The sequence below is a fragment of the Opisthocomus hoazin genome, chromosome 1 (genome assembly GCF_030867145.1).
Source record: "Opisthocomus hoazin isolate bOpiHoa1 chromosome 1, bOpiHoa1.hap1, whole genome shotgun sequence".
Lineage (NCBI taxonomy): Eukaryota > Metazoa > Chordata > Aves > Opisthocomiformes > Opisthocomidae > Opisthocomus > Opisthocomus hoazin.
This window is the reverse complement of record NC_134414.1, coordinates 69,701,617-69,721,080: the sequence shown is the minus strand read 5'-3', so window position 1 is coordinate 69,721,080 and position 19,464 is coordinate 69,701,617. Positions and strand designations below refer to the sequence as shown.

At 49.7% G+C, this 19,464-nt stretch overlaps 1 protein-coding gene across 4 annotated transcripts in view; it reads left to right on the top strand.

The window, feature by feature from the left end:
- Positions 1–3,212: 3,212 nt before the first annotated feature.
- IRS2 (insulin receptor substrate 2) overlaps positions 3,213–19,464 on the top strand; it is a 31,532-nt gene continuing 15,280 nt past the window's right edge. The window contains exons 1-3 of one of the 4 annotated variants that reach the window (XM_075424632.1): positions 3,213–7,126; positions 7,875–7,933; positions 8,471–9,222. In XM_075424632.1, the coding sequence (XP_075280747.1) occupies positions 3,604–7,126; positions 7,875–7,933; positions 8,471–8,536 (3,648 nt within the window). In that variant the 5' untranslated portion in view covers positions 3,213–3,603 and the 3' untranslated portion in view covers positions 8,537–9,222. Of the gene's footprint in view, positions 7,127–7,874; positions 7,934–8,470; positions 11,152–19,464 lie in introns of those variants that run through there. The other 3 variants (XM_075424624.1, XM_075424641.1, XM_075424651.1) reach the window with 3 other exon arrangements.

The window sequence follows — 19,464 nt, the reverse complement described above, 5'->3', positions numbered from 1 at the left end:
TTTTCTTGGAGGACGAAGGAGATGGCTGGAGAAAGGTATGCTGGTGAAAGCATAGTTTAGCAGGCAGGAAAGATGCTAATATTAGAACTATTTGGTTGGTCTACTTCGTATATTAGCAAAGCATTCCCAGTAGAGACCTCAAACTAGGAGGTAAATGTGGTGAAACACAGATGGGCAGGGTAATATGGCGTCAGAAGAAAAAGAATGGCAGAGGTAAAGCAAGATCATTTTTTATTTCATCATGATGGAATTGTTCTACAGAGAGGACTTAAACAAACATCCTCCGGCAAATCTATTGCAGTTACTGAAGATGCTGCCGTCCCTATTAGTCCACTCCTACGTTCTGCCTGAAATTACTTGGTGGAACAAGAGAGCGTGTGCTACGCGTCAACCGTCCAAACTCACAGCCCGCTGTACCACCAAAACCCCACTTAATTCAGAAATGAAAGCTAATATGCTACAGAATGCATAGGAATAGCTGAAGCATAAGACATGCCAGCCTGTAGAGACAGTGATCTGTAGCTGAGAGGTGGGATAGATGAGTGGTGTTAGTGCATTTATTTTAATTAAACACCCTTGTAATTACATTGAAATGAACAGGAAAATTTTCCAGAAGGGATATAGTTTTGAAAAGCAGTTCAGAGGAGTTCAGAGAAAACTTTGAATGAGACCTATGTAAACCGGGGTCATTTGTTCTGGAGTGTCGGTCATGAAACAATAGGACTTTTTAACCTGAATTTTACGCACACCTGAGTCCCACTTCTTGTGCTCTGTACCCAAGTTATGCATTAAAAAACAAACACCAAACTATGGAAAAAATAATACTTGTTATGAATCGGCCACTGCTAAAAATGAACTGCTAAAGATGCTCCTTATATCAATGCCAATACAGAAATAAGAAGTATAAACTTCAACCTTGAATTCTACTCTATCCTGATGCCTTTGTCACAGAAGTGGTTTGCAAACTCAGTCCTGCTGCTACAGCCAGCATATCAAATGCGTATTGCCCACAGAGTCCTGAAGAACACATATGGAAGTACCAAGCAGACAAATTAATATTAATCTTTTTTACATGTCAGACCTAAGAATGCTTGCTCAAGGTCACCAAGCATATTTCATAAACGTCTGGAAAAACCTTTCCAAATTTCCGAGGCGTTTCCAGGCGAATGGCTCTTCTCAGTGTTTACGGGCCCAGGTCGCTCGGAATGGCAAGAAATTGTTCAGATAACTAAATTCCCCCGTGTCTTCAGCAGCGTGGGTGCAGCAGGTCGCCTGGCCCGCTGCAGTCAGAGGCAGAAGATCCGCTGTTCCCGAGTTTTCATCCGAAACTTTCCTCCTTGAGAGCTGTTACGCAATCGCCCCCCCGCAATCCCAATTTGCAGCCACCGCTTCTACGCGCTCTTTTTTCCCAGACACAGCAATCGAAAGAAGGCTACCAGGCCAGCGAAGGCTGTCGGCACCGATGCCAGCGAGCAGCCAGCCGCTCGGGTGCGGGGAGGTGGCGGGTGCCTTGGCCAAGGTCAGGCGCCCAGCCAGCCGCACGCTGCTCTCGGAGGCCGGCGCCTCGCACCTCCAGCCGCTGCGCTCCTCCCGACACCCACCCCCAACACCACCCCTTTTTAAATAAAATAAAAAATAACTAAAACCAAGTAACTGCTGCCTTGTATGTCAGTATTTCCCCGTAAGACCAAGGGAGCGGTCCTTTTCAAAAGCAGCTTCATTGCCGCGTACCGGTCCGCACAGCCAAGTGGTCTTTTCCAACACCCCCCCCCCAGGGTACGGCTGTTGGTTTCCAAAAGGGTTGTCATGACCCAAACCGCGGAGAAGTCTCGGCGACCGGGCGGGCACGGAGCGGAGCCGGGCGGGGCGGGTGCGGGCGGGCTGGCTGCGGGCGAGCGGCCCCCCCGCCGCCCCCCGGGAACACGGCGAGCCCCGGCCCCCGTGGCGCTTCCGTCTTTTTTTCCTTTTTTTGGGTGATTTTTTTTCTTCCCCTCTCGGCTTTACACGCAAACCCGGCCGCTCCGGCTTCGTCGCAGGCCGGGAAACGTAAGCGGGGCCCTCGGCGCTGAGGGGGTAGAAGAGGAGCGGGGGTGGCTGCGTGCGGGACCCCGGCCTCCCCCTCCCGCCCCCGGGGCCGCAGCCTGACCCTCCGTGCCCCGGCCCTCGCCGCCGCCTCGCCGGGCGTCCCTGCCCCGCAGCCCCCGCCCGGGCCCCCTGCACCCCCCCCTTCCCGCCAACGGGAGAGCCGGCGGGGACTGGCGGCCCCCGCCCCTCTCGCCGCCCACCCCGGCCGGGGCCCCTTCCCCGCCCGCCTGGCCGCCATGGGCCTCCCTCCGCCGGCGGGGAGAGAAAGGCGCCCATTGATCCCGCAGCGGGGCCGGCGGCGCTCTCCGAGCGCAAGGCGGGCGCTGCCCTCGCTCCCCTCTAACGCCGAGCGCCCGGATTAATTAATTTATTTAATTAAAACCGAGAGACCGCGCTCCCCCCCCCCGCCCCGGTGGCATCTCCTCGTAAACAGCCGCTGCGGGGGGCGGGGGCCGCGGGCTCCACGAGCACTTCGCGGGGGGGAGGGGGGGGGAAGCGCGGGGGCGGCCGCGCACGCCGCGGCGCGTGGGCGCGGGCTGACACACCAGGTGGAGGAGTGCGCGTGCGGCGGGCTCGGGGCCGCGGTGCGTGCGTGCGCGAGGAGGGCTGACGCACACCCCGCGAGCGGGTGCGTGTGCGGGGGGGGGGGGGGGGGGGAAGACTGGCGCACATGCACGCCCGGAAGCTCCGCTCCGGGGGCGGGGGACCCGCGGCAGGCGGGTGGGCAGCACCTGATGGCCGCGGCGCGCTTACGCCGGGGCCGTCCCCGCGTCCCGCCCGCCCGCTGGGGCTGCGGTGGGTGGCGAGGGGCAGCGCCGGGGCTCTCCCCGCCGTGCCCCCGCCCCCCGCACGCTCCCGGCTGTGTGCGGGGAGAGCACCGGGGGGGGGGAGGCGGGTCCCGCTGCGCCTGAGGGGGGCCGGAGGCGGTGGGCGGGAAGGCGGGAGGAGGGGGGCGAGGCTCCCGCCGCCCAACGGTGTGTCGGCGCCTGGCACCCGAGGGCCCGCCCCGCCGCCCCATTGGCGGACGGTGCCGTCCTTCGCGCGGCGCGGCGGCCAATGCGGGGCGGTGCCGGCGGCCGCCGCGCCCCGCCCCCGTCTCGGTGTGTGAGCGTCTCGGTGAGGCGGCGGTCACGTGTTGTTTTGCTCTTTAGTTGGGGCACTCGGTGCGCGATGTGTTACTTACGGCGAAACTCCCGCCGGCGCCGGCAGCAGCCGCGGCGGCATCGCCACCACCGCCACCACCAGCAGCAGCAGCAGCCGGGGAGCGGCAGCGGCGCCGCCGGTACCCGAGCCGGGGAGGACGCCGGGCGGCCGCCGGCAGCTCCCGCTGCCTAGAGGCGACGGCGGAGGACCCCGCTGCGGCTCCGGGCAGCCGCGCTCTCCCTGCGGAGGAATAGCTTTACCTCAGCCGCGTCGCCGCCGCTCTTCTGGGGTTTTTTTTTTTTCGCCGGCCCCCAGCCCCGCTCGGCGGCGGCAGCGAGAGGAGCCGGGCGGCGCTCCCGCCGCGGGGCCCCGGGGATGGCGAGCCCCGCCGTGCTGGGGCTGCTGCCCCCGCTGAGCTCCCCGCCCGGCCCCAACCTGAACAACAACAACAACAACAACCGGGGCGTGAGGAAGTGCGGGTACCTGCGCAAGCAGAAGCACGGCCACAAGCGCTTCTTCGTGCTGCGGGGCCCGGGCGGCGGGGAGGAGGCGGCGGGCGCCCGGCTGGAGTACTACGAGAGCGAGAAGAAATGGAGGAACAAGTCCGGGGCGCCCAAGCGGGTGATCGCCCTGGACTCCTGCCTCAACATCAACAAGCGGGCGGACGCCAAGCACAAGTACCTCATCGCCCTCTACACCAAGGACGAGTACTTCGCCGTGGCGGCCGAGAACGAGCAGGAGCAGGAGGGCTGGTACCGGGCTCTCACCGACCTGCTCAACGAGGGCAAGGCGGCCGGGCAGGGGTCCCCCCACCGCCACCTCGCGTCCCCCTTCTCCGCCTCCTGCGGCGCGGCCGCCGCCTCCCTGGCCGGCGAGGACCTCAGCTACGGGCTGCTCGCCCCGGCCGCCGCTGCCTACCGGGAGGTCTGGCAGGTGACGCTGAAGCCCAAGGGCTTGGGGCAGAGCAAAAACCTCACCGGCGTCCACCGGCTCTGCCTCTCGGCCCGCACCATCGGCTTCGTGCGCCTCAACTGCGAGCTGCCCTCGGTCACGCTGCAGCTGATGAACATCCGCCGCTGCGGCCACTCCGACAGCTTCTTCTTCATCGAGGTGGGGCGCTCGGCGGCCACCGGCCCCGGCGAGCTCTGGATGCAGGCGGACGACTCGGTGGTGGCCCAGAACATCCACGAGACCATCCTGGAGGCCATGAAGGCGCTGAAGGAGCTGTCCGAGTTCCGGCCCCGCAGCAAGAGCCAGTCCTCCTCCTCCTCCTCCTCCGGGGGGGCCGCCGGGCCCGGCGGCGGCGGCGCCTCCGCCACCCACCCCATCACCGTGCCCGGGCGCCGGCACCACCACCTGGTCAACCTGCCCCCCAGCCAGACCGGCCTCCTCCGCCGCTCCCGCACCGACAGCCTGGCCGCCGCCGCCGCCAAGTGCGCGCCGTGCCGGGTGCGGACGGCCAGCGAGGGCGACGGCTGCCGGGTGGGCTCGGTGGCCGGCAGCCCCATGAGCCCGGGCCCCGTGCGGACCCCACTCAGCCGCTCGCACACGCTTAGCGGCGGGGGCCGGCAGGCGGGGAAGCTGCTGCCGGTGCTGGCCGGCGGCGGGCTGCCGAGCAGCCGCTCCATGTCCATGCCCGCCTCCCACTCGCCCCCCTCGGCCGCCAGCCCCGTCAGCCTCTCCTCCAGCAGCGGGCTCGGCTCCGAGCCCGCCCACCCGCACCACCCGCAGCGCCCATCCAGCGGCAGCGCCTCCGTCTCCGGCTCCCCCAGCGACGCCGGCTTCATCTCCTTCGACGAGTACGGCTCCAGCCCGGGCGGCGACCCGCGGCCCTTCTCCTCCTCCTCCACCGCCAGCAACCGCAGCAACACCCCCGAGTCGGTAGCCGAGACCCCGCCGGTGCGGGACCCCGGCGGCGGCGGCGGCGCCGACCTCTACGGCTACGTGGCGATGGAGCGGCCCCCGAGCGGCCGCCTCTGCTACCGGCCGTGCCCCGACGCCGCGGCCGACCGGGGCCATCGGAAGCGGACCTACTCCCTGACCACGCCGGCCCGGCAGCGGCCCGCCCCGCCGCAGGTCTCCTCCGCCTCCCTCGACGAGTACACGCTGATGCGGGCCACCTTTGCCGGCAGCGCCGGCCGCCTCTTCCCTGCCTGCCAGGCCGGGGCTTCCCCCAAAGTCACCTACACCCCCTACCCCGAGGACTACGGGGACATCGAGATCGGCTCCCACCGCAGCTCCGGCGGCAGCAGCACCAACCTGGGGCCGCCGGCAGCGCCGGGGCGGGGAGGAGGAGGAGGCGGCGGCGGCGGCGGCGGGGGAGAGGATGACGGCTACATGCCCATGACCCCCGGCGTGGCCGCAGCCTTAGGGCCGGGAGGCCGGGGCGGCGATGACTACGTGCCCATGAGCCCCACCAGTGTCTCGGCCCCCAAGCAGATCCTGCAGCCCCGGGCGGGGGTGGGTGGCGGGTCTCCCGGGAACGGGAGCAGCTACAAGACCAGCTCACCCGGGGAGAGCTCCCCTGACGACAGCGGGTACATGCGGATGTGGTGCGGCTCCAAGCTGTCCGTGGAGAGCTCAGACGGGAGGCTGAGCAACGGCGACTATATCAACATGTCCCCTCGGGACCCTCAGCCTGGGCCCCAGGCTCCCTCCCTCACCCCCCCCGACTTCTTTTTCACCCCTTCGGGGCACGGGTCCGGCGAGCCCCCCAAGCCTGGCTGCTACTCCTGCAGCTCCTTGCCCCGCTCCTACAAGAGCCAGGGCCTGGCGAAGGACAGCGACCAGTACGTGTTCATGAACTCCCCGGGGAGGATGATCCCGGAGGAGGCGGCGTGCGGAGCGGGCCGGTCCCCCGCCGGCGCCTTCGCACCCTCCAGCCACACGGTGCCTTCGCCCCTGCGGCACAGTCGGACCGAGAGCTTCCTCAGCCAGCGATGCCAGCGGGCAGCCCGGCCCAGCCGCCTCTCCCTGGAGACCCTGCGGACGATGCTGCCCAGCATGAACGAGCACCCTCTGCCGGACGAGCCCAAGAGCCCCGGCGAATACATCAACATCGACTTCGGGGATGCTGCCGTCTATTCGCCCCCCTCGCTGCCCGCCGACAGCCCGGCCTCCTCCCTGGGCTCGGGCACGGGGCAGAGGCGCTCCCCTCTCTCTGACTACATGAACATCGACTTCGGGTCGCAGTCTCCCTCCCAGTCGGGCACGGTCTCAGTGGGCTCCCTGGAAGCGCTCTCGCCAGGCTCTTCCTCCAGCACCAGCCAGCCCGACGGGCGCTACCTGAAGGCGGCTGTGGGGGTGGCCTGTTTGTCCAGCCCGTCCGACGGTGGGGATTACACCGAGATGACCTTTGGCATGGCCACCACCCCACCCCAGCCCATCGTTCAGAAGCCAGAGAGCGCCCGAGTCACCAGCCCCACGGCTGGGGTGAAGAGGCTCACCCTCTCTGGGGTGGAGGCTTTCATTCTCTCCAGCCCTCTCCCAGACCCGAACCGGGGGGCCAAGGTCATCCGGGCGGATCCCCAGGGGCGCAGGAGGCACAGCTCGGAAACGTTCTCCTCCACCACCACTGTGACCCCAGTGTCCCCCTCCTTCGCACACAACCCCAAACGGCACAACTCGGCCTCGGTGGAGAACGTGTCCCTCAGGAAAAGCGAAGGCCTGGAGGAGGAGCAGGGTAGCAGCCCCATGTGCCGGGAGACCTCGGCTGGCTTCCAGAATGGCCTCAACTACATCGCCATCGACGTGGTGGACGGGACCCTGGCGGGCTGTGACAAAGCCAGGTCAAAAGGCAGGCACGTCCTGAACGGGGGCATCAACGGGGTGGAGATGAGCGCCTACGCCAGCATAGACTTTCTGTCTCACAACCTGAAAGAAGCGAGTGCTGTGAAAGGTGAGTAGCTATGTCTGCCAGTGCCTGCCACGCGTGCTTGTGCTCTGTGCGTGTTCCTCACCGCGGGGTTGTGTTCCCTCGGGTAGAGCACTTGTCCCTCCTCGCTTCCTTAAAGATCTCTTTGCCCCCGACATGTCCTGTGATAAACGGCCTCGGAGGAACTCGCTGGCTCTTTGTGTGAGGAAAAAGTTTGATTTGGGGGGATATTGCTTCACGTTTGATTTCTGCTGTGCTATTACGAATGTGTACTTCTGGGTACCCCAATAGGAGCTAATGTTTACACAGTTACTATGTTTGGGCTGCGCTTTGGAGTTTTCTTATGTAAGATCTTGGAAAGCGTTTGGAAAATGTGACCAAAATAGTTTGTGTTAATGCAGCTTCTAAATACTATTTAAAAATGTAAAATGATTGAGTTAAAAACCGGGATTGTTGGACTGAGGACATCAGATTACAAAAAAATCCTTGGCTCCCTAGCCTGGAAGGTCAGTCATACCAAAATGAGAAGGATAAATTTAATATCTTGATTTTGAAATAGCTTATCTCTTGCAAAAGTTTAACAGTAAATCATGGTGACCATGGAATGTGGATTTAAAAAAAAAAAAGCTCTTTCCAGAAGTCCCTATATGCATGAGCTGCTGCATGTTGTATTGCACATCTCACTTAAAGGCCCACCCTGTGGTGGTGTGTAACTGTATTCCAGAAGCTCGGTCCCAGCGTGAGGGACTGGTTGGTTGGCTTGCTCTTACAGGGATTGCAAATGCTGGGTGTTCAAAGACGGAAGCAAACCGAAGAAATCTGACACTTCGGGTGAGAGAGAATTCAGGTTTTAATTATGTAGCTGTTCCTTTGTTGAGGTGCTAGTTATGCTGTTTAAAAAAAAAAAGAAAAAAAAAAACCCCACACAAAAAAAGGAAAGAGAAACAGACAAAGAAATACTCCCCTCCCCAAAATAACAGCCCGCCTCCTCTTGGGGAGTGAGATTTTGTACGCGACTCGGGGCTGGCTGAGGAGGGCACAGAACAGCCACTCTGTTCAGGTTTGAAAGTACTGGTGAGACACTGTAGGGGATTCTCTTTGCTCTCGAATTCATGCAAGGCCTGGTGCTTCAAACCAGCGTGCATATGTAACTGTAATACACGTTTGCGGGTCTAGCTAGGTGGAGCGAGATACCACCTAAAAGTAGTTGCTTGGAGGTGAATCGGGGTGGCTTCTGCATTCGCCGTGCTGACAGGTCATCAATAATGAACAGACAGCGGCAGTTTCTAAGAGCCACCTGCAGTTTTTTCTTGTGCTTTCTTAGTAGCTAGTTGATTTTGAAAAAGAAAATATTTTCTCTCTTGATAGGAAGTACAGGAAGATGGAAAAGATGAGAGACCCACCGTTTGTGGAGCAAGCTTTGAACCTAATTAAGAGGAGAGGATTGCTGGTTGAAATGTCAGAGTTTGAAAGGGTGAACGCTTGTGCTAGTGACTGGGAGGGCTGCGGGCAGAGCGTTACTTGTCGGTTGCTGCTGGTTTTGCTGCGCTTGTTTTTGGGGTCCCTGGGTCCGCCTCCTTGTCTGGCCTTGGGGCTGCACCCCTTGCTTTGCAAGCAGATTTTTCATGAAAACGAGGAGTTTTTCTTGAGCCACCTACGGCCCCATCTGCAAAGCAAGCCCCATGTTGGGAAAGAGCTGTTTCCACAGCATTCCCCAGACTGCTGGCCCGCGGGTGGGGGGACGGGCACCGGGAAAACCTGGGGTGGACGGGAGCGCGGTCGCCATCCTGGCGGAAAGTCGGAATGAAAGAGCCGGTAAGAGCACATAACCAGGGAGAACTGACTGCTGTCCTTCCCATCCAGTAAACAAAAGGATAATGCAGTGAGCGTAGCCGTGTTAATGTGGTACACGGCGTACAGAGGAGAGCGTTCAGTTCCGCTGTGTGTTTGTGAAGGGGCGGTTCGTAGGCTTGCCTTATTTTCATATTTAATCTGCACACGCGTTTATTTTTCCTCTTTTCTGTAAGATGCGGAACGCAACCCGCCCCTGGAAGCGTCCTGGGAAAGCTGGTTGGGATTTGCTGTCGGCGTGGGAGGCGAGGCTGGCTTCTCCACCGCCCCGCTTCCCTGGGGGCGTGCGGGGGCTGGCGGGGGGCAGCTGCGGCCAATTTGGGGCCACGGCGGTAAGGGAAGGCGGCGCACGAGGCGTGAGGAAAGCACGCGAGCATCGTCAGCCAGCGGCGTGCGGGGTTAGGGACCGAGCCCCGGGGCGTCAGGCTAATTGCGCTTGTGGCAGGCGAACCGGGGAAGCCCTAGCCTGGGGAAGGAGACCACAAGGGAATTTTGTCGGTGTAAGGCGGGTCAGGTCGTTAACTTTTGCAGATTTCCTAGTTGGTCTTTTGATTTTCATTGGGATTTCACACCAAAGTTCGTTTATGGAATGACTTCTGCCGGTGTTTAAAAAGGTCACCAAGTATTGTGCCAGTGTATTTAGATTTCAAACGCTGGGATCTGGGAGACTGCTAAGAATTTAGTGTTTTCCAGACAAACTTATATGCAATTTAAAGAAAATTGTGTTTTGAGTGTAAGCAAGATTATTTTAACACAGTAGTAATTCAGGTAGATTTGAGAGAGTCTGATTTTGTAAAAATTAACGGTTTGCACAAGAGATGGCTTGCATATAATCAGCATTGTTTACTTAGTTGTTTGCACTTTTTTCAAATTTTGTTTTTAACTGTATTAGCATAAACAAGAAGTTTTAATTCTCCAAAATGTCTCCAAAACCCTAGAGAGGTTTCTAGCAATTTTAAATCAATGGAGAATCTGCATACATTTAATATTTGGAACAGGAGAATCCCAGAGATACAGGGTATACAAACAAGCTCCTTGTAATTACCTCCTCAGTAAATTAATATTTCGATCTGCATAAAATACACGTAAAAAACCTAGTTTGAATTCTTCCTGGAGGTCTGTAGCAGGTGTTTAGATGTGTTTTAAAGGAAATTATTTGTGTCATTTAAAGGTGGCTGGTTTTCACTTGTGGCTTGTCTGTCTGCTATCAGTGACTTGCCTCTGCTGCAGGGAGTGCTGTGCTTTTGGAAATCTCTGTCCCTATTATCTTGCGTGGCCAGAGCAAGCGCATACATTCACAGCGGTTGTCAAAACAGAAAAATGTTTGCTTGAAATTATCAGTTCGTTCAGTTTAACTGTGTTCTGAAACTGTGCAAATATTTATGAATTGGAGGAAGACTTGCCTTCATCTGATGTATAAATAAAATAATACTGTTAATGGTTGGTTAACACTTGTTACTTGCTGATAATTAGCCTTTGTTCTTAAATTATGACTGCTTTTTTGCTTAAAAACGTATGAACTGTGTATGGTTTTCATTATTTATGAGACATTTATGCTTATTTTTCTCATATAGTGTAAATTATTTATTCCAGTATATTTATGACAGATTACACCCAATAATGGTGTGACTTTTTATGGTGGATCTTAGTTCTATTGAAGTCAAACTGGAGTTTTGTCTCTGTTTCGGTGGGGTTAAGGTTTTACCCTCTGTGTGTAATCCTGAAACTCTGAAGTAAAATTCCCATTAAACTTAGTGGGTGTGTAGCAGGGATTTTTGCTTAATTGAAAACACCAGACTTGGGTGGGTTATCTTTGATTTTGTTTTCTTTTCCGTTAACAGAATGCTCTGTAACTTGTAAATGTTTCTAGTGGTTGGTCCAGTTTTCTAAAATTGAACAGATGCTATGTGTAATGGTGCAAAAAAAAAACCTGAGGTTGTTTTCCTCCTGTGTTTGTTTCTTTTGTCTTGATTTATTTGAAGAAGTCATAATCTGTAATGCATCTACTTAAGATCGTAATAAGTTGATTTTTGATAATAATGACACCCCCTCCCCCTTGTCAATTAGCTCTTAACTTCTGTGAGGGTTTTATGATTGCACCTAAACAATAAAAAGCATATCTTAAGAAATGTCTTCCTGTGTCTTTCTAATGGCATTTTAGATTATTGAAGACATAACCCTTGTTTCCTTCTTCTTTGGGATTACTTTGCACAGTTAATTATATCACTAAGGATTTTTTCTCTTCTAATATGCCAACTGCCATGAAGTTTAGATTCTAGAGCAGCGTGAGAATGTTTAATTGTCTGTTTTACAAAACTTGTATTAATTTTTGAAAGACTTCTTAAAAGTATTGAGAAAACAGTATGCTGTGTTAGAAATCTATTTATCTTTTTAGTCTATTTTTGAATAAATCAGTTATAAGCATAGTTTCTCTTACTGATAAGTTCTGTGAGAATGTAAAAATTAATGTGGAAAGAACTGAACTACTTTTAATACCTTACATAGGTGTTTTGGTTTTTTTTACCTCATGCTTAGAATAAAAATTTTGAGGTTTTCTTTTAACACCTCTAGAAACGCACTTCTTGTTGCTCAGGTTATATTTTACAGGTGACCAAACCGAGGTGGTTAGGTCTGAACCTAGCAATGCCATTTGTGGAACAGGAAACGTAAACTGAAGGATATCTAAGATTAAATTACGCCTTTGATATTTTAAATTGTTGATTACATGGATTTCAGCTTTCTACAAGCAGACAGAATATTAAAGCATGCAACATGTATTATACTTTTTTTTCCTTTATACTTTAAATTATGTTTAGCTATACTGCTCACAGAAAGAATGTCATGGTTACTTTCAGTCACTTAAGATAAATTCTTATAGACCAAGTTGAATGGTGGGTTTGTTCTGAAATGAACCAGTACAGTCATTGCTCAAGGCAGAGGAAATGCTTAGGTTGATGATTGCTTCTGATTACTTGATTTCTTTCAAGATAGCTACAGAGACTAACGTTCGCTTGTAAGTAAAATGGATAAAGGAATGTTTGAACAGAAAGAGCATTAGGACGTGTTTTATATGGTGCCTTTTTTGTTTTTTGTTTTTTTTTTTTAATAAGGAGGGAATAACATGAGGTTTTTTACACTTGATTTACTATTACTTTTAAATAGCAATAATTACACTGGAGTGCTGAAGTGGTTTAAAAGTTGAACACTGCAAGCATCCACAGAAAAATTAGTTAGTTTACATAATCTAGTTTTCCCCCCTATTCAGCAGTTTAGTGGCAACATAGGTACATCCAGGTATTTTCTGCTTGTATCAGATTTTCTCTTAACGCACCATTACTATGTTTCTTTTTAGAGTAATAGACACATAAACAAGTGGCTATATTTGGGGGTGCTTTTTTCCCCAGTTTGTTGATGGATAGGATGCTTTGTACTGGTCGTCCACATGTTTTCTCTTTGTGTCTAGGTGTGTTGTGTATTAGTCACGATACACCTCAGCAGAGTTTGTGGAAGTTCTAACCTTATGTTGGTGCAGTGTGTGTAATAGCAATTTAAAGTTAGTATAGCAACTGATTTGATACACTAGGGCGTGTAATTAGGAGGGTTTCACAACTCTGTCTTTTGTTGTCCTTTGTTACAGTGTTTGCTTAGATGTGATCTGTGCAGAGGAGGAAATCAGTAGCATCTGTCGAGTTTTTAGAAGATGGTGTAGTGACCCCAAAGTTCCGTTATGTTTTGTTTGTGTGTCTGTTGTCTGGCATGTAGGTACTTTTAAAGGTTTTGTGTATATGGATGTTGGGGGTCAAGAGTGGCAGCCCTGAAAAGCCAAGTTCAGCAGAGCAGTCGCCTTGCTGCGGGTTGTTGAAAAGGCTAGTTCTCCTGCAGCCTTTTCAAAGGAAAACTTTTCTTGGTTTTGTGTGGTGTTGATTTGCTTTCGTGTTTTTGTTTTGGTTTTGGTTTTGTTGTTTGTTTGTTGTTTTTTTTTTTTACACTGGTGTTTGTCTCAACTGCTTTTAGCTGTCCAGCTTGTGTGCATCTTTGGTTAGTCCCCCAGGTGCTCTCAGGAACCAGCAGCTGTAATCAGAACCAGCAAAGGGTGACTGCTCCCGCATCTTCTAAATGCAAGTCATAAAGTAGCACAGATCTTCCCCTGCACCTCAGTCAGCTGTGGAGGAAACCAGGATTAACGCTTGAGATTGTATTTGCAGTTTCCACACTGATTTAGGTAGGATGGATCCTTTAGTTGTAGGGTTGTAAGGGTTTGTATCTAAAGCAAGGTTTCAAGGCTTAGGCGTTACAAGCCGGGTCCAAAACACAGATAAATCAATGTGAAGATTGCTTACTTCTTTACAGAGGCCCATGTGAAAAATACACTTCATGAAGTGTTCAAGTGCTAACACATACAGTAACATTTGAGACTCACTCAGAGACAGCAGCAGCACGTAATCTCCGCTGCATTGCCTGTTTGACAGTAATGAGTAACTTTCCTGCAGAATAGGTGTGATCACAGCGGCCGTTCTGGTAAGTGCGTGCACACTTGCGTGGAGTTTTTGCTTGGCAGCTGCAGTGAAACATGGACCACTAAACTAGCACTGTTTAGGAAAGACGTTCAATCCAATCATGAGAAATTCCTTTGGAAATTGATTTAAAAGACCAAAGACAGTACTCGGAGTTATGCTGTAATCTGGGTTTTTTTACTTCCAAGAAATATTTTTTTCAAAATGGGTGTCCTCAATTTTTTGTCGGTGATGATGGCCCAAAATTGTGTATAGGTGTATCAAAAATAGTAATTTAAAAAATCCAGTTCTTGCGCACAGGGAAGGGCAGTAGGTACATTACAAGTTAACAGTGGGGAAATACTTTCCAAAATGAAAATCTTTGATACTAGGGTCGTTTTTTTTTTTCTTGTTTTCAAATCCAGATTTGCCTGTGTCAGTTAAATTTAAGTTATTTTAGTGTGGGTTTTTTTTCTCAGTAGATCAATCACAGAAATAGTTAAGAGGAAAAATACCCCAACCCAAGCCCCAGACCTAAGCCCCCACCTCTGTTGGGAACATCTACATTGCAGAAGAGTAATGCAATAGCTTGAGCCCATAGATTAGGAAAGATTCAGTGTTTTGTTTACATTATTTGTCAATGTCCTCAGCATCCTAGAGGAGAACGCTTCCTTCCTGGCAGATGGCAGCCCCAGGGCCATGCACCTGCCATTACAAGCACTGCGCGCTTGTAATCTACCCCAGCATCACTGTTGACGAGAGGCTAATGATTGGAGACTGTCTGCCTGACAGCCTAAACAAAATACGAACATATTTGTCCTTCAGTGAGGGTCTGAGAGATCTCAGGAGGGACATTTGGGACAGTATACTGGAGAATTACAATGGAATTTAATTTAGACCTCTTTGGTAGTGTTTGCAGTGCGAGCCACTTCTAATATAACGATGCTGCAGAAAGCGAACGATGTCTCGGAGAGAAGAGATTTTCTGTTTCTCCGGCGGAGCGATAGCTGACCCCGTGTCAGTGGCTCTGTGGAGGGCAGGCAGGGTTGCGTGGTGTAGCTGGCCGCGCCCCGGTCCCCTGCAGCGGGGCCTGCCCTCGTGGCCAGCCGGGGGTCGGGCGTGCTGGCGCAGGGCTCTGTCTCGTGCTGGTAAATGGGGCCGAAGCCGTGTCGGAAAGTCTCTTGAGTTGTTTGTGAGTAGTGTGTTTGGTGCTTGCGTAATGCATTCCCGTTTCAGTCATTTGTAATATTATATGCTTTTATTATGTCCTTAGACCAGGATGTCTTATTTTATCTTCTGTTTCTTATGCATTTATGTGTGTTTGCTTTTCTTCTCTGAAATGAGTGTGGGCGATGTTTCTAGCAGACGCTACCCAAGGCGAGGGTATCTTTGAAGTAGGCCAGGATGTTCTTTGCTAAATTTAAAAACTACCCAAATATTACCCAGAGTTTGTAGAGTATTAAGCAGGATTACATGACGCATGGATTAGACATTGTTGAGCAGCTTTTTTTTGTTTGAAGGGGTCAGAAATGGAGGCACTGGGTGCTTTAGTGTGATGCCAAAATAGCAAACTTGCTAACATCAGAAACAGGAGAAGTTTCTTAAGAACAGTAGAGCACAGTGGAGAATTTGCCATCCTTTTCTAAGTGATGCTTTATTAAAATTTGTTTGGTACGTGCTGTGATGAGGAGTGTAAGGTATGAAACTCATGGTTTCATTGGCTCTGAATTTCCAGATCTGTTTCACAGGTACTTTACAGGAGACTAAGAGCAACACAGTTAAGTGCAACTTGAGGCAGAGGACTTGACTTCTCTTCAGTCAGAGAGAAATCAATAAATCATTCCAGTAACAGTGGGGAAATCACGTTGATGAAAGAAGATCTAAACAGTTTTAGATTTCCCTCTTGCGTTGTGTCTTCCCAGGCAGTATATTATTTAAAAACAGTGTTTAAGACAGTCCTAATGTCCAGTTAACCCCTCATTAAAGTGGGTAGCGTTGTCGAACTAATGTATGGAATGAGAATTTAGAAGATTATTTTTTTTGTTGGATCTAGGCTTTTGCTCACCAGAAGTCACAAGATTAATTGAACAAGACATCTGACAGTCTTACGGGGGAGAGTTAGGCTTAACTCTCATGTAGGAGACAGTAGGGTTGAACAGTTCCTCAAGAACAAGAAAACAATAATGATGCTGGCTTAGTATACCTTCATTGGTGGAGATAACTGAGGCTATAGAAAGTTAATTTGCAACAACTGGTAATGCTACATTTTAGCATTGTTTAAAAGAAATAAGAATAGAATTGAGAAATGGATGCAAACCTGATCAGTTTTCTGGTTAAAACACCTTTACATCACCAGGTTGACAGCTTCAACTGCTGTGGTTTCTCCAGTGCTTGTATTACTGGGAAGTTATGGTGTGAATTTCTTCTGTAGTCTTCTTACCAGTTTCTTTGATACTGTTTGTTGGTTTGTTTTTTTTTCAAAAATTCCAGTGAGTGTTTTTAGTTTACTTTTAAAGGCAGACCAAATGTCAGTTGATGTGTCTAACCAAAATTTTCACTGATACCCAGAAAAGACTTCTTGCAAGGGAATGATGAGATTTGGATCTGGAAGGTAAAGTTAAATTTCTTCTGTAAGACAGATTGTGTTGTCACGTCATTCATCTTTGCAACATAAACATTTAGAGAACTTTATAGGAGGGTGGACTTGCATCTTTTACAACAGGTTTCAGTCCTGAGCGATTATTTCTGTCAAAGTTAATTAAATGTAAGTATAATAATAATGTCTATTTAACATAACAAAAAGAAAAGTTACGCTTTTGTTGTAACAAACTTGTGCAGAAATTATTGATAAGGATTTGTGATGGTGATTAATATTAAAGCTGTGAACTATGAAAAGTCACTTTATAATAAAATTATTTACAACTAATTAGTTTTGATCTAGAGTAAAACTTTGAACGTTTATTTTTGGATTTGGAATCAAACTTGAGTAACGTCATGCAAGGGTACATAATTCCCTCAGTGGTGAAGTTACAGAACTAGTGCTCATGACTTCAATAACAGTTATAGAGAAGTGACTGTGTGGAGGAGCATTAGGAATAAACATTATACATATGATCTGAATACTTGAGAGAAATGGCCATAAAATTAAAATGGTTAGTACTTAGGACTTTGTAATCCCCATAGTCCAGCAATCATTCTCACAAGTACTAGCGAGGGATTCTAACGTGCACCAGTGAGTGCTAGGATAATACTGCTTTCTTTTGGATATCTGCAGAAAGGTGACTTATTACACTGTTCTATTTTAATCTTTAAACGTCAAATGAAAATCCTGTCAAGATAAGCTTTTAACTTTAACCGTAACTGGTGTATTTTTAAATAAATAGTAGATTGCGTGGGTTCTAAATAAATAAATTGGTAGTACTCAGTTGTTGAATGTTAGCCAGTAGGATGATTTCCAGATACAAATGCACCAGTGTATTTCAGCACTGTAAGTGATTTCTAGTCCAGGTCCTCTCTTAATTTTTTTCTGTTAGTATGAATGTTCAAGTGACAGTAAACTAAAAGCTTTGTAAGATACGGTCACATGAGATAGTCCATCTATTATTTAAAAAAAAAAAAAAGTAGTCAGAACTTGGTTGTAGTGAAATAGTTGGACTTTTTCATTATTGATTTTTAGTAGAATTAGAATTAATCCCTCAGGAAATAAGTTGATGGACTTTTATTTTAATAAATGCATGCTTGACTATGCTAGGAAGTGGAAACAATAGACCTTGCAGCTTGAGTGAGCATGGTCAGACTGGTGTGCCTGAACGCAGAGGGAGCTGGTCTGTGCTGTGAATGAACTATGTAGGATGTTTAGATACCACGCTGCTGTTTGATGGAGTCATTGCGAGAGGTCATTGAGAGAATCTTCTGCGAGTCTCAAATTGTTCCCGAAGTCTTGAGTCTGCTTCATCGGTCACGAACGTGGCAAGCTTTAATTTGCCATACTGGCCATGTGAATGCTGTGTTGTCGTATTGAGAGTAAATACTGCAACATTTTCTGTTCCTCTCACTCCTCAGCAGATGTTTTCCACTTTCTTTGTACTCGTACGTTTGTAAAGGGCTACCTGAGCAGCCGATTCTTCTTCAATCCACTCTGGAGACAAAGTTCTACTAAGTTCTGCTGAAGATGGCAAAAGACTAGACAAGTCTTTTATTGCAAAGAAGAAATTTAACATGCAGTTTCAATCTTTTAATTTTTTTATCATGTAAACTCATTGTTTTATTGGACTGTGAAGTGGCTTTGTCTTACTCGTTAGTGTAGCTATGTTTTTGTGCGTGTGTACCTGAGCAAGATCTTAATTTTGCTTCTGTAGTCAAAGAAACATTTCACATTTTATTATGTCTTGAAATACGTGAACTCGTTATTTACATCAGATGCAAACAAAGCAAATTCTTACCTGGAAGAAGGGAATAAAGTGTATTGCATACATAAAAGCCAGTTGTCTCATTAGTTAAAATAAGCAATGTGCTAAAAAGAATTATATTCAGTAATTGTCAGTTAATCCAGGAGCAGGAGACACTTGTCCAAATTCCATGATACAGTTTAGGAAAAACATTGGATAGAAGTGGTACTTGTGTTAGTACAGGATATAACATAGTGGGGCTATGACTGTAGCTGTTGGAATGAACAGCACTGCTATCTGTCTTAAGTCTGCACTTCTGTTTCTTTATTGGATCAGATGCTAGCAGAGGTTATTTTCTCCTAGTGTATGTGTTTGTCTTGGTGTATATGGTGGCAGCTTTCTTAAACTTGTCCTCTGCTTCTGTTACGTGGTAAATTTTAATCTGACAGAGCTTTCCAAGATTTTTCATAGCAGCAATGAGATATTAATAGGGAGGCTTGGAACCATTTCTCTTCTCTTTCATGGATTGCCTTAGGTCCCTTTTTGGGCCATTTGGGACCGCATAATATCTTTCTGGAATAGTAATAATTAATTACTTCAATTAATTTTTTCAATGTACTTTAATTAAAAATAGCTACTGAAAATAAGGACCTCTGATACAGTATAAAGTAGTCCATGGACTGTAATTTGGAAAGCTGTGATGTGGAGGAACCAGTCACTTACAACCTGTTCACTTTGGGTTTATTTCATATGTGTATTTATAGAAATGGTTAAATGATTTTGCCCAAGTCTTCTTTCTGTACAAGAAAGTGTGTCTGTGGTCTCTCATCTCAAACATAGGTTGAATCTGGCTTTTTTTTTTACTGAAGAGACTTTTTTGAGGAGAATTGGAGAGGCTGAAGCATCAAAGTGGAAGACACTGTCAACACTGTTGTGCCTTTTATTAGTGCGCCAGGTTGGTTGGTTGGTTTTTCCTCCTTGTAAACCAGCATCTTGTGATTGCTGCAGTAGAGTTTTGACAGGATTGTTTAGCACAGGCAGGGTGGGATTATTTGCAAGCCAAGGGAGGATATTCCAGAAGAGGGCATTTATCGGTGTTTTTCCTAACAGTTTTTGTGGAATTTAGTTGTGCTGGGCTCCTGTTTCAGTCTGATGGACACAAGAGTATAATTATAAGGCAGAAATATTTTTGTCTGAGCCCACAGGATGACCACAGGACTTCAAAATCTTAGGGGACCTTAACATACGTGTTCGGAGTGAAGTTGCTTAACACCTTCTGTGTTGCAGATTCCAGCTCAAGTGTCTCCAGTATGTCCTAAGGGTCCATGTTCTTGTTTCAGATTTCCATGTATATGGTGGATTTTTTTCATCCAGCCAATGTTCTTGTGATTTCATCCAGTGTTCTTTATGTAGAACAGAGAGGTTTGGCCCAGTTGGCAGACGCCTCATTTGCACCTTATCAGCAGCCTGCTGAATCTGAGGACCTGAGTTCCATAAGTAGTCAACTGGAAGAATACAGGTGCCTTTCAGGTATTGAAGAGGCTGGTCAAAGCCAGACTTGGAGACTGGCACAAGCCTGTCTTTGTTGACTACAGAGGGAGCCTATATGCTTGGCATAAATGGAACACAC